Source organism: Lutjanus erythropterus, chromosome 19 (assembly GCF_056507025.1).
Source record: "Lutjanus erythropterus isolate fLutEry1 chromosome 19, fLutEry1.hap2, whole genome shotgun sequence".
Lineage (NCBI taxonomy): Eukaryota > Metazoa > Chordata > Actinopteri > Lutjaniformes > Lutjanidae > Lutjanus > Lutjanus erythropterus.
In genome coordinates this window covers 3,946,767-3,968,057 of record NC_139335.1, presented here as the reverse complement: position 1 = coordinate 3,968,057, position 21,291 = coordinate 3,946,767, and the positions used below count along the sequence as shown (strand labels likewise).

The following is a 21,291-nucleotide window of genomic DNA, read 5'->3' as shown; positions in this document are numbered from 1 at the left end:
TGGTGTCACGTGTGCACAAATTTGCATCTTTGTTTCACTTGGAGCTCAAATTTGGTGAACTTTGACTGCTGAACTCACAGTTTCAACCAGTAGCGGCAGGCGATGGCCTCCCCCCTGTGTGACCATTTCCCCTGTGTGCCTGATGAGCTTTCTCTCATTTGATCGTCTTGTCACTTTTTGAATGTGCTACCAAAGTTTTACTGTAAAAAGTTGTTTATTAACCTCATCTTTGTCTTAAGATTAAACCTACAGGGCACCTCACACCTGATTGTAACTTCAGAGATTGTTTTTTATTGTTTGTGATCATCGATTTATGTGGATACATTTAGATTCTTACTTGTTGTTCTGCTGGCACAGGTGAGACCCCAACTAGACTTCCCTGCAGATTTGACTTTATGATTTTTACTCGACTGTTTATTAAATTTAAAAAATCTAAATTCCGCTATAAAATAGTATAATTATATTTAGATTGGATGAAATTATGTCCAACAAAAACTTCCAGTGGTTCTAGAGAGGAACTGCAAGACTGCATTAAATTAATAAAACTAGCCTTCGTGCAGAACAGCATACTAGAGATTCTGATAAATATTTTTAAAACAGTGGCCACAGTGAAGCTAACAGACACAACCGGAGATGAAATGATCGCATCGACCGTTCGCTAGTGATCACAGCAAATAAGTGAGTAACAAAAATGTGTTTTGACAAGTTTCTGCCAACTTTATAAACCATCAGAAGTTGTCACCAGACGTCTCTTTTCAAATTAACAGTAAACACCTTAAAACAACTCTATTTAGAAAATGTAATGTACATATTTCCAAAGGATTACATGTTATTCTAAATCCAGAAAAAAATGGCTTGTTCAATGGAATTTCTTTATCAGCAAATGCTTGAACTGATTAGCAAGTTATCAAGTGATATTTATGATCAAAGCATGAGTTTTCACTGCATATGTTGTGGCATTTCACAAAAGCAAAGACATAACCGACTACTCAGCTCGCCATTTTCACCAGGGGATTTAAAGACCGAATGAGTTGCTGAGTTTGTGTCCAATGCATGACCATCTAATCTATATACAAATGTCTAGAAACTGCTGTTTGCATTTTTCTGCTGAGTATGACAAGAATATATTAGTAAAGGAAACAAAAAAAGTATGCTTTCAGAAATTGTTTTGCAGTACTTGAACTTTGAAGTAGCCTCAGACCAATTTGAGTCTGAGACTCCTGCTTTAAATTACAAAAAAATCTCTTAAACACTGCAAACAAGACTTATTTGAGTCAAAAACTCGGCAGCAAAGTGCTCAGTTTACATCATATGACCTTTATTGAACAAAATATGAAGGATGACAGCAGTGACATCGGATGAAATGCAAACATTTGACCAGCAGGTGTCACTGTTTTGACTGATAAACACTTGGAAACAGTTTGCTTCAGTGTGGTTCAGTCATTGGTTTTCCCTCCTTCAGGCAGGAAGAAGATGCACTCAGGTTGCGTTCACTGATTCCAGGAAATCTGTACCATCGACTGGACCCATCCAGCGCTACACTGTCCTCCACAAAGACAAAACACTGAGCTCAGACGAGCCGAAAAACAAGGAAACATCTCAGAAGAACGAGAGCTGAGGAAGAGGTGGGCCCAAAATAAGTTTCCACTGTATCTTTGAAACTTGATAAAAGTCGGTGGCTGTGTGCAGGAAAAACACCCACTAATATTTATTATTTCAAATTTAAACAAGATGAAATGTCAAAATCAGCAGAAAGACAGAAGGAGCAACCTCAAGACTACAAGACTTTCTACAGTGTTGTCTTCTTGATTTTCTCCAGTGTGTTTTCTGTCTCTACTACTTTTCAAGTTGAAAAAGATCTCTTCTGTCACAATGCTCAGAGGTCTCACTGTTCGACTCTTCGACAGTAATGGAAAAACAGTGATAATCATTAGTTGCAGCCTTGTTGATGCCAACTTTTTGAAAGTGCTCTCAAAATTTGTTCAACAGCTGGATGGCAGCAGACCACTTTAACAAACATAAACTAGACTTCTCATTTGGTTATAAACAGCTAAAATGTTCTACAGGATCCACAACATTAGTCCTTTTTCTGTTGTTTTTAGGTCAAATCATATTTTGTATCAACACCACCACAGAAGAAGAGATTAACTCACACGAGGCCCACTCTTATTAACAGCAGTAATGAGTCAGATTGTAAACTGGACTGAACGAGGCAGATTCAGCACTCATAACATGTAGCTAAAACATCAGGATTTGTAAATACTGTTAGGATTGTCAATGCAAAAAGCTTTAATAATTCAAAGTAACAACTTGATTATGCTGAAGATGACAGTTTCACCAAAAACAATGAGAATTTCTTTAGCCTGGAGCGTTGTCTGTGCCATCAGAGCCAGTAACTTCTAGAGTCCAAAGCTAAAAAAAACTGTTAAACTCTTTTACTCACTAATATTTAAAACTGTTGGAACAGTTTTCTTCATGGAGACAGAAAAAATAGCTTTAGTGTTAAAACACCAAAGTTGCATAACAACACAAACTAGCTAAGCTACCGAGGCAGCAGGAGACCAGCAACTCCTGTGGTCTGCGAGGTAAAATGACTAATTTTGTCAATGGAGTCTGGATGATTTGTAGAGAGGCATTTATTAAACTTATAAATGCTTTAAGTTATTCATAAATTCCCAATCAGTGATACAACGGCTGTTGTTCCCTGTCTGAAAAGGTTTATCTCTGTAGGGATAGAAGACAATCTGATATATATATACAGTCTGATACTTGTGGCAGAAACAAGTATTTTTTGTGGACGTACTTTGACAGGCAAAGGATTTCGTTGTAGCCATCGCAGCCCGATTTGCAGCTGAGGCGATTTACTGGACCAAATCAGTAACTTTTTGTCATTCAGACCCCAAAACAGGCATTAAAAAAATAGCACCCAGGTTTAAAAATATCAGAATTACCCTTTAAGCATCCTTGTGCAATTTTTAGCATTTCTACCTAAAGCTGCATCAAAATGGCTCTCTGGCTTCACTGAGCTCCAAATTGTCAAAATTTGCCCCAAAACTCAGACAGACAGATAACACTCAGGCCGGTTTGTGTTTTTGGTGATTGTCCCTTAAAACCTCTGATGAACAAGTTTAGGAGGAAAAAGAAAAAACGAGCGAGGAAAAGCAAAAGCGAGGTGTGACTTTCACAGTGACGGGTTTTTGTTAAGATAAAAACATAAAAAAAAAGAAAAAAAACAGCAGCTGCAGAATGTAACACGCTCTCCTGCTGCTCCAAAAAACCCCACAAAACTTAACTTATCTATTATCTCATCGCCTCCGAGGAACAGTGTGTGTGTGTCCTGACAGGCTTTTTCGTCTGTTACTACAGCTAAATTAAGACGATGCATAGAACAACCCTTCGTCTCAGCGAGGGAGATGCCAAATAAAAAAAACAAAAAAAAAAACAAAGCTGTAAACAAACGGCGACCTCGTCAGAAGGCCCCGAGAATCAAACTGAAACTAAAAGCCTAAAAGAAGCTGTGATGAAGACAAACATCAGTCCTCTGACGTGGCTCCCTGAAGACTCGAGAAAGACTCGGCTCCACACTGACAGGGTTTACACAGGGTCTGGACTCCCAGAGAGGCTCCAAGGTGCAGTCAGTATGTTTACACGCACAAAATGCTCAAAATACGAGTTCTCTGTGTTTAATATATGCAAAAGGCGTTAATTGAATAGTTTGGATTATTTGATGAGGCTGTATGAGGTTTTTACCCATAAGGCACCAGCAGGGAAGCTGAACAATGAAGTGCTGTGGACAGGGTCGACAGAAAACTTATTTTAGCCACTTAAAAAGGTCCAACTAAACAAAACTCAAGTTTACGCTATATTTAAAATATCTTCACCGCTTTACGTTGCCATCAGACAGCCTTCTCTGACAGGAAGCCAGCATTAAATAAGTCAAATATAACTTTCTCGCAGGCAAAGTCCATAGACAAAATCAGTAATTTTACATCACAGAACACAGGAGTCTCTGGTCTACTGCTGCCTCGATCTGTTTGTTTCTTTGTGTTATTGTGTGAGTTTACTGTGATAAAAGGTTCATTTGGATTCGCCAAGTCAAACAATAACACAAACAAACTAACCAATCAAGGCAGCAGCAGACCAGAACCTCCGGTGTTCTGTGAGGTAAAATAAATGATTTTGCCTATGGAGTCTGGTAGGTTTGGAACGAGCGATATTTGGCTTACATAACTATGGTTTCCCACGGTAAAGCAGTGAAAGTATTCTCTATATAGCGTACTCTGTTGTCACAAGCTAAATGTTAAAGCTAATCAGAAGCTCAGTTATGAGTGTATATTGCAGAGAAATTGTTTTTTCTCCAGGGGGAAAATCAAGGTTCATGACATATGTGGAATAATAAACATGATCCACACTGATCATGAGCCTTGAATAAATGCAGCTCCCCATTTACATGTATTTGTTCACAGGTCAGTCTTGTATGGCAGTGATGTCAAACAGCAGCGAGCCAAAGCGGTCAATGCAGCGTCTACGTTTAAAATGCCTGTGGTGTCACTGGTCAAATCCCCCTCTTCCTCAGAAATCAGTTAGAGAAGAGTTATGAAAATGAAGTGTAACGAGGTGACAATTCTGTCTGACATCAGGTAAGTTAATCACTATAAATGCATGTAAACACACTGAACCTGCACCTCTGGAGCCAAAGAAACAAGCAGCTGTTTTAAATCCAAAAAGTCGGAGCAAAACTGATAAATGCAGCCAATCAGAAACGAGAATATATTTATTTGTCTGTAAGCCTCATAATCTGTTTTCTGCTTCCTCCTGCAGCACCATGAACTGCAGTTTTTGCAGGACAGAGGAGGCTGCTGCTTTTACAGAGTTTTGCTTCGACTTGAGCCTTCAGACGTGAGCTCACAGCTGTTGTTTACCGTTTTCCAGGTCATGCAGGTAATTTTAACCCATTTCACTGGAATTTTTCATGTCTGGACAGCTTGACAGAGATCTAGATTGCATAAGGAGACATCGAATTACGGGCAAACTTGTCTGGAAGAACTTCTAGGGAGAAATGACTGATTTTTTTTTTCTTTCTTTTTCTCAGACTCGTCACCTGTCAGCGGCTCGGGTGTGAGAGGAAAAGAAAACAGATGAGAGAATAACTGAGCCGGTGACGGGCTCCTGAACTCCAGCAGATTAAAGGATCCATCTTCGCTTTGAAAAAAAAAAAAAGTCGAGTGATAGTGCCCTTTAAAACACGAGCACTTTCCAGCCGGAGTGGACAAAAGAGCAGCCGAAGAAGAGGCAGTCCACCGCCTGGTCCACCAGCCAATCGAACACCACCTCCCGGTTCCCTGAGCCGATGGTCACCCTCAGCTTGAAGTTGCCGCCTTCGCTCAGGTTGTTGTTGCTGATGGGAAACAGGTTGACCACCTCCATGTCGAAGGTCACGGCGGAGCCCACAGTGATGCCCGGCAGCTGGTTGGTCATCTCTTTGCCGTTGACAAATACAGCACCTGAACATCGACACACGGCTGTTACATCACTTCATTTAACAGTTTTCACACCTCAGATCATCTCAGCAATTCATTATCTGAACCTCTCAAGTCTCTTTTGTCATTAATTGCAATAAAAAGTTAACTGAGTGAACTTACGGTTCATGTTTGTTGTGCCACTGCAGTGAAGTTAGTTAAGGAGTTGTATACAAAACAAGGTGAGCGTTGTCTCACAAGGGTCTGATTTTTATCCAATCAAGTTACACTGATATTTGATGCTCCATCAGGCGGTAAAGGGACTTTAGAGAAAACTTTCAAAGGACTTTCAGGTTACTTTCAACTGTTTACTTTCATTTTAATACTATGTGCCTCATAATTATTGACATGTTTCTTACTGTTTATTCATGAATATAGTTCTTAAGGCGTGACAGCGAGACTAAGGCGAGGATGCAGCACAGAAACAAGACAAGCCAGAGCAATAAATGCCCATTTCAAAGAACTGACCTGTGTCCGTGTTATTGTGAATTTTTCTTATTGTCAGCATTTTGCTGCTGACCCTGTTCACAGCAGCACATTGCTTAGCTTCCTACACCAGTACTCCTGCCGCTTCTCTAAACTAGAGGTGCGTCGACCGCCATCTCCTGTAGTTAATACACCAACTGTGGACAAATACCTCACACCCCTTTTAAAAAAGTCTGAAATAACCCTTTAATTGTAGTTGTGCCAGAACATATTGTGACAGTTGTGCTAAAAAAAGATGCACAATAATTACAAAGTAATGTTGAATTTTCTTGTAAACAATAAAGTTATGTTTATAGTCAGTGTTACTAAAACTGTGTGTGTGTGTGTGTGTGTGTGTGTGTGTTGACTGCATTTCCTTCCTCATAAAACAAGCATTTTTAAACCTGCATTGTTTACTGGCCAGCATTCTTCTTCCCTGTTTTCGAGGTACTACAAGGAACTTTGATATTTTGTTGATTTTGGAGCCCCCTGTGGACAAAAGTGGCAGCAGTTCCACTGTCACAACCACAAAATATAACCTTAAAATTTTTTTATCTGAATAAAAATGTCTTTTTAACTGGCTAACATACTACTCAGTCCAGTTCATCTTATTAGAACTGGACTGAGTAGAAAACAATTTAAAATACAAGTACCAAGCATATAAGATATTTTAAAACATCTAATGCTTGAAAAACAGGGGCCCAGACACTTTAACAGTCATTAAATATATGTTCACTCACACCGTTTCAATTTAAAAGTCTAAACATTGGTTAAAAAGCTAAGATTCTGAAATCTCCTTGTAGTAACTTTCAGACAGTTTAGCTACAGATTGTGCAACAGAACAGGTAATTAGTCTGACAATGACGGAAAAAATATATGGCAAAAAGACAAAATGACACTCAGTGTCTGTGTCTGCGTACCATTAGTTGAAATGCAGACGGCCTGGTCTCTCTGAAGTGACTCCGCCCCCTTCTGGCTGTCCACACACACACCCAGACTGTCCTTCCGGTCCATCTGACCTGCTGCAGAGATCCTACACACACATGCGCACAATATAAGACAAAACACTCGTCAGATTACTTCAAATTTCCAAATAGTTTAAAGAGGTCACACTTCCACATCTAATAATCTTGGGATAATAGTGCAGCAAATTGGTCAATATGCTCGAATTAGGGCTGCAGCTATTGCTTATTTTCATTGCTGATTATTTTCTTGATTAATCCATTAGTTGTCTGGTCTATAAAATGTCAGAAAATATCAATCAGTGTTTCTCAAAGCCAAGGATAATGTCCTCAGATGTCTTGTTTTGTCCACAACCCAAAATATTCCTAAATAGGCCGATTTATCTCTGCAAGTAATAGGCTACATTAGTGTTCATGTGTATTTTAGAGACATATTTGAATTTGGGAGGGGGGATTATCAAAAATCCTAACAACAATTTAATGGGTCAGTGTTTCTTACTTGAAGGTCAGCGTCTGGCCACAGAAGTATGTGGGTGCGTTGGAGTAGAGAACGGGGCAGCGCGACTGGGAGGAGTCGTTCCGCAGAGCGATGTTTCTCCTGCTGCTCAGGATGTAGCCCTCAGTGCCCGGACACCACTCTGATGGAGAGAGAACACACACACAGACACACACACACACTTATTAACAAATGCATCCTTTTTGTCTTCAGTTTCCTGGTCTGCCTTCAAGTTGATGAGTAAAGAATGAAAGAATGTGTGACATGAGGCAGCAGAGTCTCCACCCACCGTGCGGTGCTAGTGTGGTGTATCCGGTCTGTGGGATGCTCCAGGGGCTCCACTCTGTGCGACCCTCCCCACGAGCGCAGACCCTGAACAGGTAATCAATGTGAGGGTCGAGGTGGAGAACCAGGAACTCACAGTCCCGACCGATGTAGGCGTCCTCATACTGGCTCCCTCCGCTGCCAGACCGCCGGTACTGCAGACGATAATCTGCTGCTGCAAAGTCTTCGTCCACCTGAGGCACAGGTAATAATTATATTAATATGTTCATCATGTGAGTCTGTTCTCTGTTTTTATCCCCTCCACCCCCTGCTGACCTTACACCAGCGGACCAGGATGCTGCCCGGTCTCTCCTGCAGCTCTTCGATCTGGACGGGCGGGTGGGAGGAGACGGAGCCATGGCGGGACACGCGGTCCCTCAGCAGACCCAGCAGGGAGTCGTCCAGCTGGGCTGAAACACTCGGCACGTCCACCAACGCTGGAACCTCGGGTAGGCTGGAGAACACGCAGAACCAAAGATTTCAACAGAGTGGAAGAACAGCAGGGTATATTATTGCACTTAGCAGGTGATTTGTTTAGCTCGATGGATGGAAACACCTGCAGTCGCACAGAGTGTCTCTGTCCTACCTGTCCAGCTGGATGTGCATGGCCTTCTTCGTGAAACTGCCCAGTTTATCCTCCTTCTCCAAAAGACCACAACGCAGAGCTGCTTCCCCTGGACAGACAGAAACAGACGTTATATGTGACACATGAATGACTTTCCTATCTGATGATTATAGAGATTATTTTCTCTATAAATTGATTAATTGCTTAACCCAAAAAAATGGCAAGGTGACCTTGACAAGTGTCCCATTTGTAGCCTTAAGATTATATTTTATTATCACATAACAACAGCAAAACGCTGTGATATAAAAAACAGACATTCATTTGTTCTTCCGTGATAAAAACAGAAATATTTTGCAGATGTAAACGTCGTATTTCAGGGACCCACCCTCTCTCAGCAGCTCGTCAGCCTGGCCCACCCCGTGCTCAATGAGGCTCTGGCAGTCATCGAGCGGTTTGACGCTCTCTGCCTCAATGGCGTCCACCTCAGCAAGCAGGGTGGTCAATCGTTCCGTCAGCAACCGTGTCGCTGCCGCCTGCAGCTCTGTGAAGTGCCGCCGGAGGGCCTCGCGCGCCTGACCCGAGCTGCCCCGAACCTGAAGAGCACAGAGAAGAGGAAGAAGGTAAGAATGAGGCGATACCAGTCACTCGTTCAGCACTTAAACATCTGGACAGATTACAGTTGAGTTGATTAATCAACTAATTGATTAATTGCCAACTATTTTGGCAATCGATTAATCGATTTGAGTAATTTTTCTGAGGGAAAAAGGGCCAAAAGTCTCTGATTCCAGCTTCTTAAATGTGAATATTTTCTGGTTTCTTTCTTTACCTCTTTATCAAAGTTAACTGAATACCATTACAGTGTGAACATAAGACATCTGAGGACGTGATCTTGGACTTTGGGAAACAGTGATCAACATTTGTCACCATTTTCTAACATTTTAGAGACCAAACAATAAATCGATTAATTGAGAAAATGATTGACAGATGAATCGACAATGAAAACTGTCCTAATTTGCAGCCCTGTTTAGTTTAAACAGATTCCCTGTCCACAAATGATCGAGGATGCCATACAGAAAACATGCTGTTACAATGTGATGACCGCTTACATTGGGACATTTTTAACATTTGGAAAAAATCTAACTAAACTAAACAACTAATCTATTAAAAAAACTTTCCAAGGATATCTACATGCTTCATCAAGTTAAATATAAGAGTGTGTAATGCCCTCTGAAATTGAGAGATGAACAGTTATATGGAAGCAGAGGAGAAAGGGTTAAAATTATGAAGAAGGTAAACCCACAGAAACTGGACTGTTTGCAGAGAAGCTAGCTGCTGCATGCCGTCTAGTTAGAGGCTGTACTGGTCACCAGGGGACAAAGTTTGCAAACAAGAGCAGCAAAAACCCCGAAGTCTGTAACAAGATTACACAGGCATTCAAGTCAAACTCTGCTTGCTTTCACCAAAGATTAAATATAAAGGCAGAAAATAGTGAAAAAATGTCAACTAGTGTTTCCCAAAACCCAAAGCGAGTTCCTCAAATATCTTGTTTTGCCCACAACCCACAAATATTCAGTTAACTGTTAGAGAGGAGTGAAGAAACAAGCAAATTCACATTTAAGAAGCTGAAATTAGAGTTTTAGATTTGTTTCAATTAAAAATGATTCAAAATAATTTAACAGTTATCAAAAGAATTGATTAATAATCGATTAATTGTTGCAGCTCTACATTCACTACACAATGAAAGCACAGTGGTTTATTACATGTTGCAGCTGGCAAAGTTCATATAAACTTGTCAGTCCACTCGCTCTGGAATTGGCAGTTTTTACAATCAACTTAACGTTGATTGATTAAGCTGAGTGAAACATGCTGAAGCTTGTTGTTAGCTGAGCTAACCTGACTTTCTCTGTGGCTGAGTCAATAAGAATTCTGACTTTTTTTTTCTTAAAAATGACTCAAAACGATTAATCGATTATAAAAATAGTCAGCAGTAAATTCAGCTTTGTACTCCTCATACAAGCCCAGCAATTTAAACTATCGATTTAAAAAGACAAGTTCAATAACTGACAATGTTTCCAAAGTTAATTAGCAATTCTGTTTAATGATCTTAATTGTGGTTTTTGTGTAATTACTACCACTACTACTACTACTACTACTACCACCACACTTTCTACCATACACAGAGCAAGTACAGACAACCCTCAGTGACAAGTAGCTCGTCAGGAAGCTTGCTGGTTTGTCATCGGCGGTCGAGGTCTTGTTTCAGTTCCTCTTTGCAAAACACACTTTTATGCACACACACACACACACACATACACACACAGATACAGGTCCAAGCCTTTCACAATGAGTGTGCAGAGAGAGTGATAGAGAGATAGCAGGAAACGGAAGAGGATGATTGACAACTGCTGCACTGATAAAACAGGGACAGTATGACTATGAGAATGGAAACACACGCTGGGTGTTTAGCCAGAACACACACTCAACTGCGTGTGTAAGTGTGTGTGCATTGAGCAGAAACGGGACCTTTTCCATTGGGGGAGATAATAAATCACTTCCTGACGACTATCAGCACACAGCAGACGACCGACGATCAAAATTTTGTGGATCCTAAAATAATAGTCAGTCTAAAAATATGAGCAGACATTATGAAACGTGGGAGGAGCTGACGAGACAAAGAGTTTTCCCAAATGTTTGGATGACTCCTCTCGCAAGAACAAGATGCTGCAGTGATAGTATTGTCTGAGTTTCCAAACACACACACTCTACTGTCTCCTTTCTTATTCTGCGTGTGTGTGTGTGTGTGTGTGTGTGTGTGTGTGTGTCATGTTTCCTGGATTCCTTTAATCTGGTGGTGAGACATCTCTTCTGTGGGAAAAGAAACCCCACAACCACAGACTCCATCCAAGTTCATGTATGATGAGACGGCTGGGATCAGGCGGAGGGTCACAGACACAGAAAAATCTACTGTGAGAGTTTTTAATTAATTTAAAGAATCTGATCTCTATGCAATGTCCATGACTGTGGATTAGAAAAAACAGACGAAAAGCTAGTCAGTGCATTGTATTATTATATTATTTTAGGCAATATTTATCTGATTTGTGTGAAAGCTGAAGTAGGATTGCACCAACTTTTGACTTTTAATGACCACAATTTGTGATTTTGCTGTTAAATGTTATTTTAAGGAGCAATATGTTGCAATTGTACAGGCAAAAATGAGAATCCTGAATTGATTTTTTATATAAAAAATAATTAGCACTGAGACAGTTAGCCCATTGCTAACACATAATGGGAATTCCTGTTGACGTGCTAATTGACATTAGTATAATGATGACAGGTATATTAACTGAACTGAAGGTCCCATTTTACTTCACACGCTCAGCATGGCACCAGCTCGATGAGCAGGAACAGCTACATGTAGCAGTTTACTTCAATAAGTATTTTATTTACTGCTTTCATACGCAGTATAAAAATGATACTGCCGACTCAGGAGATAAGTATCATCTCAGCCTTAATGTTTATATTCCTCAAAGTAAAGTTTCAGACCAAAATCAGGTCTAATATCAAAACAATCTGAACTGAAACCCAGCCATAGTGACCATACATACTGTATTCCTGAATTCAGAACAAAACTCAATGAATGATTTCAATTGTTTTTACTTTTAGTCTTTTGTTTGACAGATGAAAAATGAGAATCTGGCCTGGTCCGTCTCCTCTCTTTCACCTCCTTCATCTCTCTTCTCCGTCCATTGCAACAGGAAATAGCAGCATTGTTTACTGTGAGCAGCTGGAGGGATAAATCCAGGCGGCAGGAGGAAGGAAGAGATAGCAGAGACGGAGAGAGAGAGTATACTCTACTGGGATTTTGTTGGGTCAGAGACTAACACACTCTACTCTTCCATGGCCTGGTTGAGTTTATTTGAAACAGAGTGTGTGTGAGAGTGTAGAAAGATGGCAGTCAGGGAGAAAAATCCATTATAGGGAGGGAAACATCAGCTGGAGCCATTTTTCTCCACGAATAAAGTGAAACCAAAGGATGACAACCAGATGGTGGCGCTGACCGGCCTGTTTAGTCTGTTTTAAATCCATATATGATGTGTGAGCAGGCGGTGGTACCTGTTTGCGGGCCTGGTTGAGGCCATGCAGGCGCTGCTGGAGTTCGCTGCGGTAGTTCTGGGCCGCCTCGATGCTTTCCTTCGCCTCCTGCAGCAGCACGTCCACCTCCACAGACATCCTCCCGCCTCCTGACACACACGACAGAAGGATATTTACAAAACACAACCAAGATGCAGTAAAACCTGAAACCAGACACAAACAAATGCCTTTACTGTGTTTAGAAGGTAAAACGACTGAAGCAAAATGTATCAGCTCACGTCCTGAAGTGCTGTTTCTTTATTCATCTTCAGCTGAATGACACAATTACACAGCTAATTCTCTCTATTTTCTTCTTTTTAAGAATTGTTTGTGTGTTTATAATCACACCTATCACTATTTTTCACTGAGCTTTACAAGATTAAGTTCGTTCATTGTATTGGGGTAGCAGCACAAATCTCAGAGGATGATATCTTCAAACCTCAGAAGATAAAAAACTTAATTATCTGCATTGCTAGAGACTGCTACAGGCTGAAATGCATGGTTGAAACACATAAATCCTACAGTATTGAGAATATAAAGTTACTGTATTTGACAACAGGGATATAAATTAAGTATCCTGATCAGATTAGAGCGCTATTTTGTTCTATGTGTTTGTTGTTCTATATTCAGTTCTATGTGATTATGTTTGAGGTTGACCTACACCTGGGGGGGTAATCCATCAAGGCTGATGAATAAGTCTGTGTGTACTGTAAGTGAAAAAGCCTGGCATGAATTAACTTCAACTTCCACTCAAGGCTTAAGCTGTTCCACTAACACAATTTAGCCTGGTCTAGTCGATGCTAACTCAAGCCAGGCTAAAACAATCTTGCATCCTGAGTGTGGACGGAGGACATAAGCAGCCCAGAACAGCGGACTGTCGAGAAGAGGATAAGTCACGAAAAGAAGAGAAAATGAGAGCAGTTTTCTTCTCAGCTGCAGAAAAAAACCTGCAGATAGAACTGGAGATATTTTGGCAGAAAAATGCAGAAAAAGTAAATGAAAAACTATGATTCCATGCATATCATCCTGCATCACTAGCTCACTTGATAGCGCATCCAATCAGCAGCAACACGGGCTGGATTCCAACCTGAGGCTGACCTACATGTCGCCTCCTTTCCCATCTTCATCTGTAATATGCAGCAAAATGACCATGTAGTGTTTCAATGGAGGGTTTGCACATGGTTAATAATCAGTCCGTTTACTATAATTAACATTTTAATTGAGTTAATTATTGAATCAAATTGTGTGAAGAAAGTAGATTTGTTTAGCAGCTGAACCTTTGCTGAAAGCATCAAACTGAATAACAGTTGGCTTAGGATGTTATATACACCTCTATAATGCCACTATATAACATCTACAATAAAAATAATGCACCATGAGAAAAATAAAAATGTATGAGGAGTCAAAAGTGTAATAACCTGCATCCTCTACTACAAAAACTACAAGGTACAAAACTGCATGCAGATCATTTTGGCTGGCAGAGGATGTGAAGCAACAAGAAAACCACTTCCTACCACCACCAACCTAGCAGTCCGTTAACGACCCGACTTTATGATTGACTTGGCTTCAGCACACGGCAGCATGGGATTAGACCGACCTTTAAATACACTTTGGAGAAGGACTGCTCTGTGTGGGCCTCTGATACAACACAAACCTGCCTTACACAAATAAAACAAAAAATAGGTGCACTTATTATACAATACTGCCTCCAGAATGCACTCAGTGAAACCTGGTTGTTCTTGGCAGGTAAAACATAAAGTCAGGTTTCTCTGACCTTAACATTTATTATCAAAGATCACTAAAATAATGCTGCCGGTTGTTTTGGCTGCATGTTCAAGTTAAAAGTCTGTGTGTATCTGATAGCAGAGAACAAAGTAGAGTTCATCTAGTTTTAAAGCAACGACTCCGTCAGATATAACGTCAGCATGAATGTCACAAAAACATAAAACATAAAACTAGGGCTGAGTACCAAACCTCCCTCCTCTACTGACCGGACTGACTCACAGTGCAGATCACAACGCCTCATTTCAGCGTCACACGTCTGAACTACAGATTGAAATGGTTCACGTCTGGTCAGGACGTTACAGACACCAATCAGCTAGTTAACATTCGAGCTGCAACGATTAATCGATTATTAATCGATCACCAGCTATTTTGATAATCGATTTTAGTTATTTTTTAAGAAGTTCTCAGATTCCAGCTTGTTAAATGGAAATATTTGTTGTTTTCTTTACCCCTCTATGACAGTAAACTGAATATCTTTGGGTTGTGAGCAAAACAAGATATTTTAGAACATCATCTTGGGAAACACTGATCAAGATTTTTCACAATTTTCTGACATTTTTAACTATTAATTGATTAATCGAGAAAGTAATCCACTGATTAATCGACTATGAAAATAATCTTTAGCTGCAGCCCTGCAGCGTTCTCTCCTCATGGCTCTGACAGCAGGTAAACTACCGTTAGCTCACAGCTACTGCAAACAAGGTTGAAACACCAAGATAAAGAGCCTAAAGTGTGGTTTAGATCTGAAAGATTTTTAAAAAATATCTATTTGCGATTTTGGCTGATACTGCAATTGCAATATTATTTGTGATATTAGAGGGAATAATAATCTTTACATCATTCTCATTTTTTTTTACATCATTATTCTTATTATTCTCATTGAAAACATTAAAATTATTATAGTGTGATTTTTGCAGGTATCTGTACCAAACAAAGATGTTTTCTTAAGTCTGTAGAAGATGATGTGCAGGCCAGGAAGGTATTTTGACACATTTTTTGTCTGTAACAAATATTGCATCTCCTGCCATTTGAAAACTGAAGCAGGCCATATTGTGATTTCCATAAAATTTCCATTAATCGTTCAATCCTAAAGTGGCTGTAATTCACACAAAAAAGGGCCCAACCAGTACTGGATTTTTGGGACCAATGTTGATACCAATAATAGGAGCTGAAAAAAATCTGATATTGATATATTGACCTATATTCTTCGTAAGTTACAGAATATAGAATGTAAACACACATTTTTTGCAGTGGTACCTCAAACACTTTTGTCAAAAATACGTAATGGAGGCAGGCTATTTTACAGTTTATCAATACAATTTAAACTTTCACTGGTATTTTTTAAAAGTTATAAATAAAAAAACACACATAGCACAAAACATATGTATATATTAAACCTGAATTATGAAAAGGGATCAAATATAAGTAAAAACAATCTGCATTATCTTCTGTTTCATATTGGTGCAATATCGGACAATATGTAGCAGTGATATCAGCTGACAATCTCAGTTGACCGATATATCAGTTGGGCTCTCCTCCATGAAAAACACATCAACCAGCAGTGTGGGCGTCGCCGGCCTCTGCACTGGGTCGCACAGATATAAATCACTAGATATGACGTGTCTGACAGCACTGATGATGACGACAACAGCTTGTCTGCAAAAAGAACGGCTGAAGCTTGAAGCTTTTTAGTGTTGAATTAATGTAGTTCATCTATTATGCAGATCTATTATGTAAATTTGTTAAGTGTTTTATATATTTAAGGAAACTTAAAACTCTTAACAGTTAAAGCTGCTACAAGGAACTTTAATATTTTGTTGATTTTGGAGCCAAAATATAACAAAGTATATATTCTCGGTTTCCCACTTGAAGGAGACAACTACAGAAATAGCAAAGTTTCTCCCTGACAGTCTCCTTAATTTCTGTAGGTCATATAGAGGCATCAATGTTAAATTCAGACTGTTTCATAACCAATAAAAAACTCCTTGTAGTAGCTTTGATATACTGGTCAATTTCAGCCTTACTGATGAAAAAAGCTGCTTATTAATGTTGTCAACGATAACTTTGTGCTTCTTTTTTCTAAAAGAATCGGTTCGGGCATTGGTACTGTTTCTAAAAAATCATAATCTGCAACAGTCTGCGTCTAAAAGTTTAGGAGAGTTTCCTGCTGAACATCTACAGCAACATGACTCAGAAACACTTTTCCAAAAGTATTTACAACAAAATTCATACTAAAGCCAGAGTCCTTTGCACTGGTTTTAATTGATACATACCTCTGAATACTACTTATCAAGCATCAGTCTGGGTTCAAGGCTAGAAAACACTGGGATAAAGGTGCTGCAACATCCCACTACAACATTATTTCATTTCCAAAATAGGCTGTTAAATCCAAGTACAACCACGCAAATATATTGCTAACAAACATTCACTTAAAATTGATATTAAGTATGGAGGTCAAACACAGCTCACGCCGCAGACAAAATGAAACTGAAGACAAGATGAATTTCCTTTTACAGTCCCCTGATTATCTTCCTGACAGAGCAGTCTATTTTTGGAGAGAATCAAGAGGAACTTAAAATTCAAATAGATTACTTTTATAATCTGTAAATCTATTTATAATAATCTAAATCTATCTATTAATTAGTGATGTCACAATACTAAAAACTCTCTGATAACCGATAACAGCACGATAAATAAGTCCATGATAAGATGTGTCATTTAAAGCTGCGATGATTAATCAATTATTAAATTAATCGCCAACTATTTATGATGATTATTATGATTTATTTATGATGGTAGAAATAAGCCTTCTATTGAAGAACAACGCTCACTTCAACCTTCAAATGATGGAGGCTTTAAAGTAACTTTCTTGCAACAGTGATGCTGAACTTGGACTGCGGTAAATGTGTATCAAATCCTCTCATATGAACTATCAATCTTATGCAGAGCTACATCCTCTTCACAGCCGAAAGTGGTGACACAACCTGGCCCCTCGCTGTGGTCGACGCTTCCTTTACAGCATCTAAAGAGGAAGTCACTAACAGGCCTAATGCTTCTGCCACATACAGTACAGACTGAGGTTGGATACTGGAACTTGGTGCCAGTGTGGCACCCGTTCCTACAGGGCCGGGACCTGCAGGACAGAATCATAACACAGACTACAGTGCCACATGCCTGAGCTGCTGACTGAAACAGTTTCCCTTTGGTGCAGATGTTACAGACTCATCGCCAAAGTTAGTTAACATTATGGGAGCAATGTGGCTCTGGCAGCATGTAGCATTAGTTAAACTAGTAAGTAGCCAGGGCTGATTTTAAAGAAATATCTAAATACAGTTACTTTGACTGATATTGCAACTGCAATACAACTTGCGATATTAGAGGGAAGGATAATTTTTATATCATTTTCATTGAAAAACGCATTAAAGCGATCATGGTGTGTCATTTTTTCAGGGATCAGTACTAAACAAAGATGTTTTCTGAAGTCTAGAGCAGTGGCTCCCAACTTTTTTTCCTAGGAGCCCCACCTACTTCAATCTATGAAAAGCTGAGCCCCCCAGAGAGAACCATTTTGATCAGATTCCACACAAACACACAACTCATAAACTGCTGAAACGCCAAACAAAGCTCCAGTGAATTTATACACACATGACTGCAAATGTACGCTGCAGATTATGCAGGCATGCGCTCGCTCGGACATAAACAACATGCACACAGATACTGCCCCCCCCCCTTGACTTGTCTCTTTCTGCTGACAAACTGCCCACAACGGTCCAGACGTTAGCAGCCACCCACAACACAGATTTTCTTCTTCATCCTCTAAAAAGGGCGCTGGCCCTCTCTCCATCTCTTTAATCCTGTGGCTTATAATCCCCCTCTCACTCCAAAACCTGCTAAAGACTCAAAGTGAATGCTGGGAACTTCGCCAAACTGGTTTTCCTATAACAGAATATCTCCTGTCTATCTGATACGGGTGTGGCTAGAAGCAAACTAACTGAAATCTCCTTTCTCTTTATTATTTGTCTTTATTTCTTGCATGCTTGTGATGTAAATATACAGCCTGGGAGTTACAAGCAGTGGGTTTTTCAGAGAAATTAGGTCAACCTGCATGAAATGATGTCCTACTGTCCCGCATTCACAGGTCTGTCAGCCTGTTTATGGTGTCAGAGATACCGAGTGTGTCCCTGTCTCAGGAAAGACACCTTACAGACACTTTGCATGAGGTGAGAAAAGCCATGTATGAGACATTATTACACATTTCAGCCACTGTCAAACCAGCACAGAGGAAACTGCCGTTGGGTGTGCTTGTTTATTCTGGTTCATCATTCTGTGTTTTATTATTCTCCTCACAGGGATAGTTCGGCTTTTCTGAAGTGTGGTTGTATGAAGTAGCAGCAGGAGTACCGGTGTATGAAGCTAAGCGATGAAGAGCTAAAACTAACAATTACTTTCATAGTCAATTAATGGGTTGATTATGTCCTCAATTAATTGATTAAGTGTTGTTGTTGAAAATGGTGACAAATGTCAGTGTTTCCCAAAGTCAACGACGATGTCCTCAAATGTCTTGCTGTCAAAGAGAACATTTAAATTCTGAAATCAGAGAACTATGACTTCTCTTTCTTAGAAAATTACTCAAACTGATTAATCAATTATCAGATCAGTTGGCAATTAATTCAATAATCGATTAATCGTTGCAGCCCTAAAGTAATGCACTGCTGTGGTCAGCAGCATATCAACCACCTAAAAAATATCAATATCAGTTTATGTGTACGCCAGGGTTGCAAATTTTGTGCTGTTCTCTTAACTGATAGTTGAAAATACTGCCAACTGATTAATCTTTAATAATTTATAAGATACAAAACACCTGCCATGATATAAACCAAATATCTCTCTCTCCAAAGCCACCAGACTCTGTTGGCAAAAACAGCAAGTTTTGAGATACTGTTTTTTAGACATTTCACATGAACAGCACTCTCACTTTGTTTTGATTATGTTAAGATCTATAATGCTTCATAATGTTATAACCACTGAGTTTCGTTCTATCAATAACTGTCACCAACAGCAGGGAGTTTACAGAGGCTTCATGCGACTCCTTCAAGCATGCTGCACATGCCCTGACTAACAGGAAAGTTATGAAAGGCACTCAAGTGCAACCACACATTATTATTATTAGAGCAGCAGACCAGTGACAAGAAGAGACAGCAGGAGACATCAGACATGTCTAAACTCGTTCACAGCAACTTCCGTATTTTTTAGTTATTTTCAAGTTACACCTCCGCCCACCAACATTGGGGCTGCCCTGTATGTAGCAAGGCTCCTTTAAGAGGATCATGAATGTATAATGCATAATAATTACATGATTCAGCTGCATAATTTTTCATATTTTCGTGTTGGAATGTCACGAGGAGGCAGATCTGTGGATCTACAGTAGTCCAGACCAGCTTCATTTGTCTGACGCAGAGATTCCAAACTCCGTTAGGAAATGTCGCATTTTTAAGTTGGTGCTACAGTCAGCAAATGCAGATACATCATAATAATGAAAGTAAGGGCTTTCCTGAATAAATAATGTTTTTATGTAAATTCGGCGTTAAAGAGGTTCATAAGCAACATCTTTACCCACGAAATATCAAATCCCAATAGATGTTACAAGCTGATACGGTTGTTTGTTTTGGTTTGGTTTTCAAGAAAGTAAAATGCATAAGATGCATAATTTCTCATATTTTCATGTTAGAAAGTAACCAGGGGTCAGGTCAGCATAGAGTTCTGGTGATCATGTTTCACTTCACTCTGGCATATGGTGGTAGCTTCGGCAGAACTCCCTTATGAAACCTCGTATTTTTAAGTTCGCGCTACCGTCATTAAACCTAGATAAATCACAATAATATAAATAATTGTATTCCTAAATAATTATTGTATTTAAGTAAATTCGGCGTTGAAGCTGTTCACTAAGCAACATCTTTATCCATGAAATGTCACTCAATCAAATGATTGGCGTTGCTCGTTAAGGTGGATTTGTTCAAGAGCGTAAAATGCATAATTCAAGCGCCACAATGTCATATTTTCGTGTTGGAATATCACGAGGGGGCATGTCAGTGGATCTAGTTCTGATCATTTTAATGTATCTGCTGTGGGGAGAGAATCACTCCAGAACTCCCTTTAAAAATCTCGGATTTTCAAATTGGCGCTGCTGCCAGCAAGCCCGGACACATCACAATAATCTAAACAAAAGTTTTCCTAAATAAATAATGTATATAAGTGAATTCGGCGTGGAAGGTTTTCACTAAGCAACAGCTTTATCCATGAAACGTCAACTCAAGTAGACGATTCACGCTGCTCGTTAGGGTGGATTTTGGATGAAGATGATGTTGACAGTTACAGACGAACAAGCAAAAAAGTTGTCAGTATCAGCTGTAAACGAGCATGAAAGAGTGGAGAGATTACACAAGTGGTTCAGGAAAGCTGTAAGAGGCACTATTTGCAAGTTAGCGTTACGATATTACCATATTTTAACAGAGTTCACGTTACGTTACGTTAACGTTACAAGACAGGAGGAAAGTCGGGGCTAGCTTGTGGCCAAAAGACAATGAAACTCGGATCATGCTTGGGAGAGCAAACACAACAAACACCCCTATTGACGACTGAATAAAACAACAGCTAATCGGTGAAATTAACAGCCCCTCTTCTTATATGGAGAAAAGTTTTCAGACGTACCGGTTTTAGTGCTTTCTGGTGGCCATTACGTCCCAAAAGTTTGTGTATCTGCTCGTAGCCGCCGCCACCACACCACCGCTAGATATGCCGAAGTTTTGCTCAAGTCCAAAAATGACACTTCCGAGGCTGTACGGACAGCAGCCAATCACAGACGAGATGCATTTGATCGACAAGAATACAAACCAATTGAATTGAGATTTGCTCCACTCTCCCCTCCCTAATAAACAGATCCGTCAGATCAAAGTGGAACTGATGAAATACATGAAAATCACTGTTTTACGCTTAAAGGTGTAAGTTGTAACAAATCTCTATATTATGTTATTATTTTTTGTTTTA

At 39.7% G+C, this 21,291-nt stretch overlaps 1 protein-coding gene across 2 annotated transcripts; it reads right to left on the bottom strand.

Annotated features, from left to right (window-relative positions):
- Positions 1–5,085: 5,085 nt before the first annotated feature.
- On the bottom strand, positions 5,086–21,087 carry crlf3 (cytokine receptor-like factor 3). Of its 2 annotated transcripts, none has more exons than XM_084743908.1 (9): positions 20,956–21,087; positions 12,445–12,572; positions 8,717–8,924; positions 8,353–8,440; positions 8,043–8,220; positions 7,732–7,960; positions 7,446–7,584; positions 6,905–7,017; positions 5,086–5,504 (listed from the first exon to the last, which is right to left on the bottom strand). In XM_084743908.1, the coding sequence occupies exons 2-9, from the start codon at positions 12,559–12,561 to the stop codon at positions 5,239–5,241; spliced, it is 1,338 nt and encodes a 445-aa protein (XP_084600034.1). In that variant the 5' UTR covers positions 12,562–12,572; positions 20,956–21,087; the 3' UTR covers positions 5,086–5,238. The 2 variants fall into 2 exon arrangements, with proteins under 2 accessions (XP_084600034.1, XP_084600035.1); XM_084743909.1 differs by having other exon boundaries at positions 12,445–12,626; positions 20,956–21,055.
- Between the last annotated feature and the right edge of the window lie 204 nt (positions 21,088–21,291).

Bases quoted from the DNA above. Each gene is read 5' to 3' on its own strand.
- crlf3 (XM_084743908.1), bottom strand. From the start codon at position 12,561: ATGTCTGTGGAGGTGGACGTGCTGCTGCAGGAGGCGAAGGAAAGCATC. The intron at 8,925-12,444 runs GTACCACCGCCT...TGTGCTCTTCAG, and splicing joins TCAACCAGGCCCGCAAACAG to GTTCGGGGCAGCTCGGGTCA. The intron at 7,585-7,731 runs GTGGGTGGAGAC...TCTCTCCATCAG, and splicing joins CACCACACTAGCACCGCACG to AGTGGTGTCCGGGCACTGAG.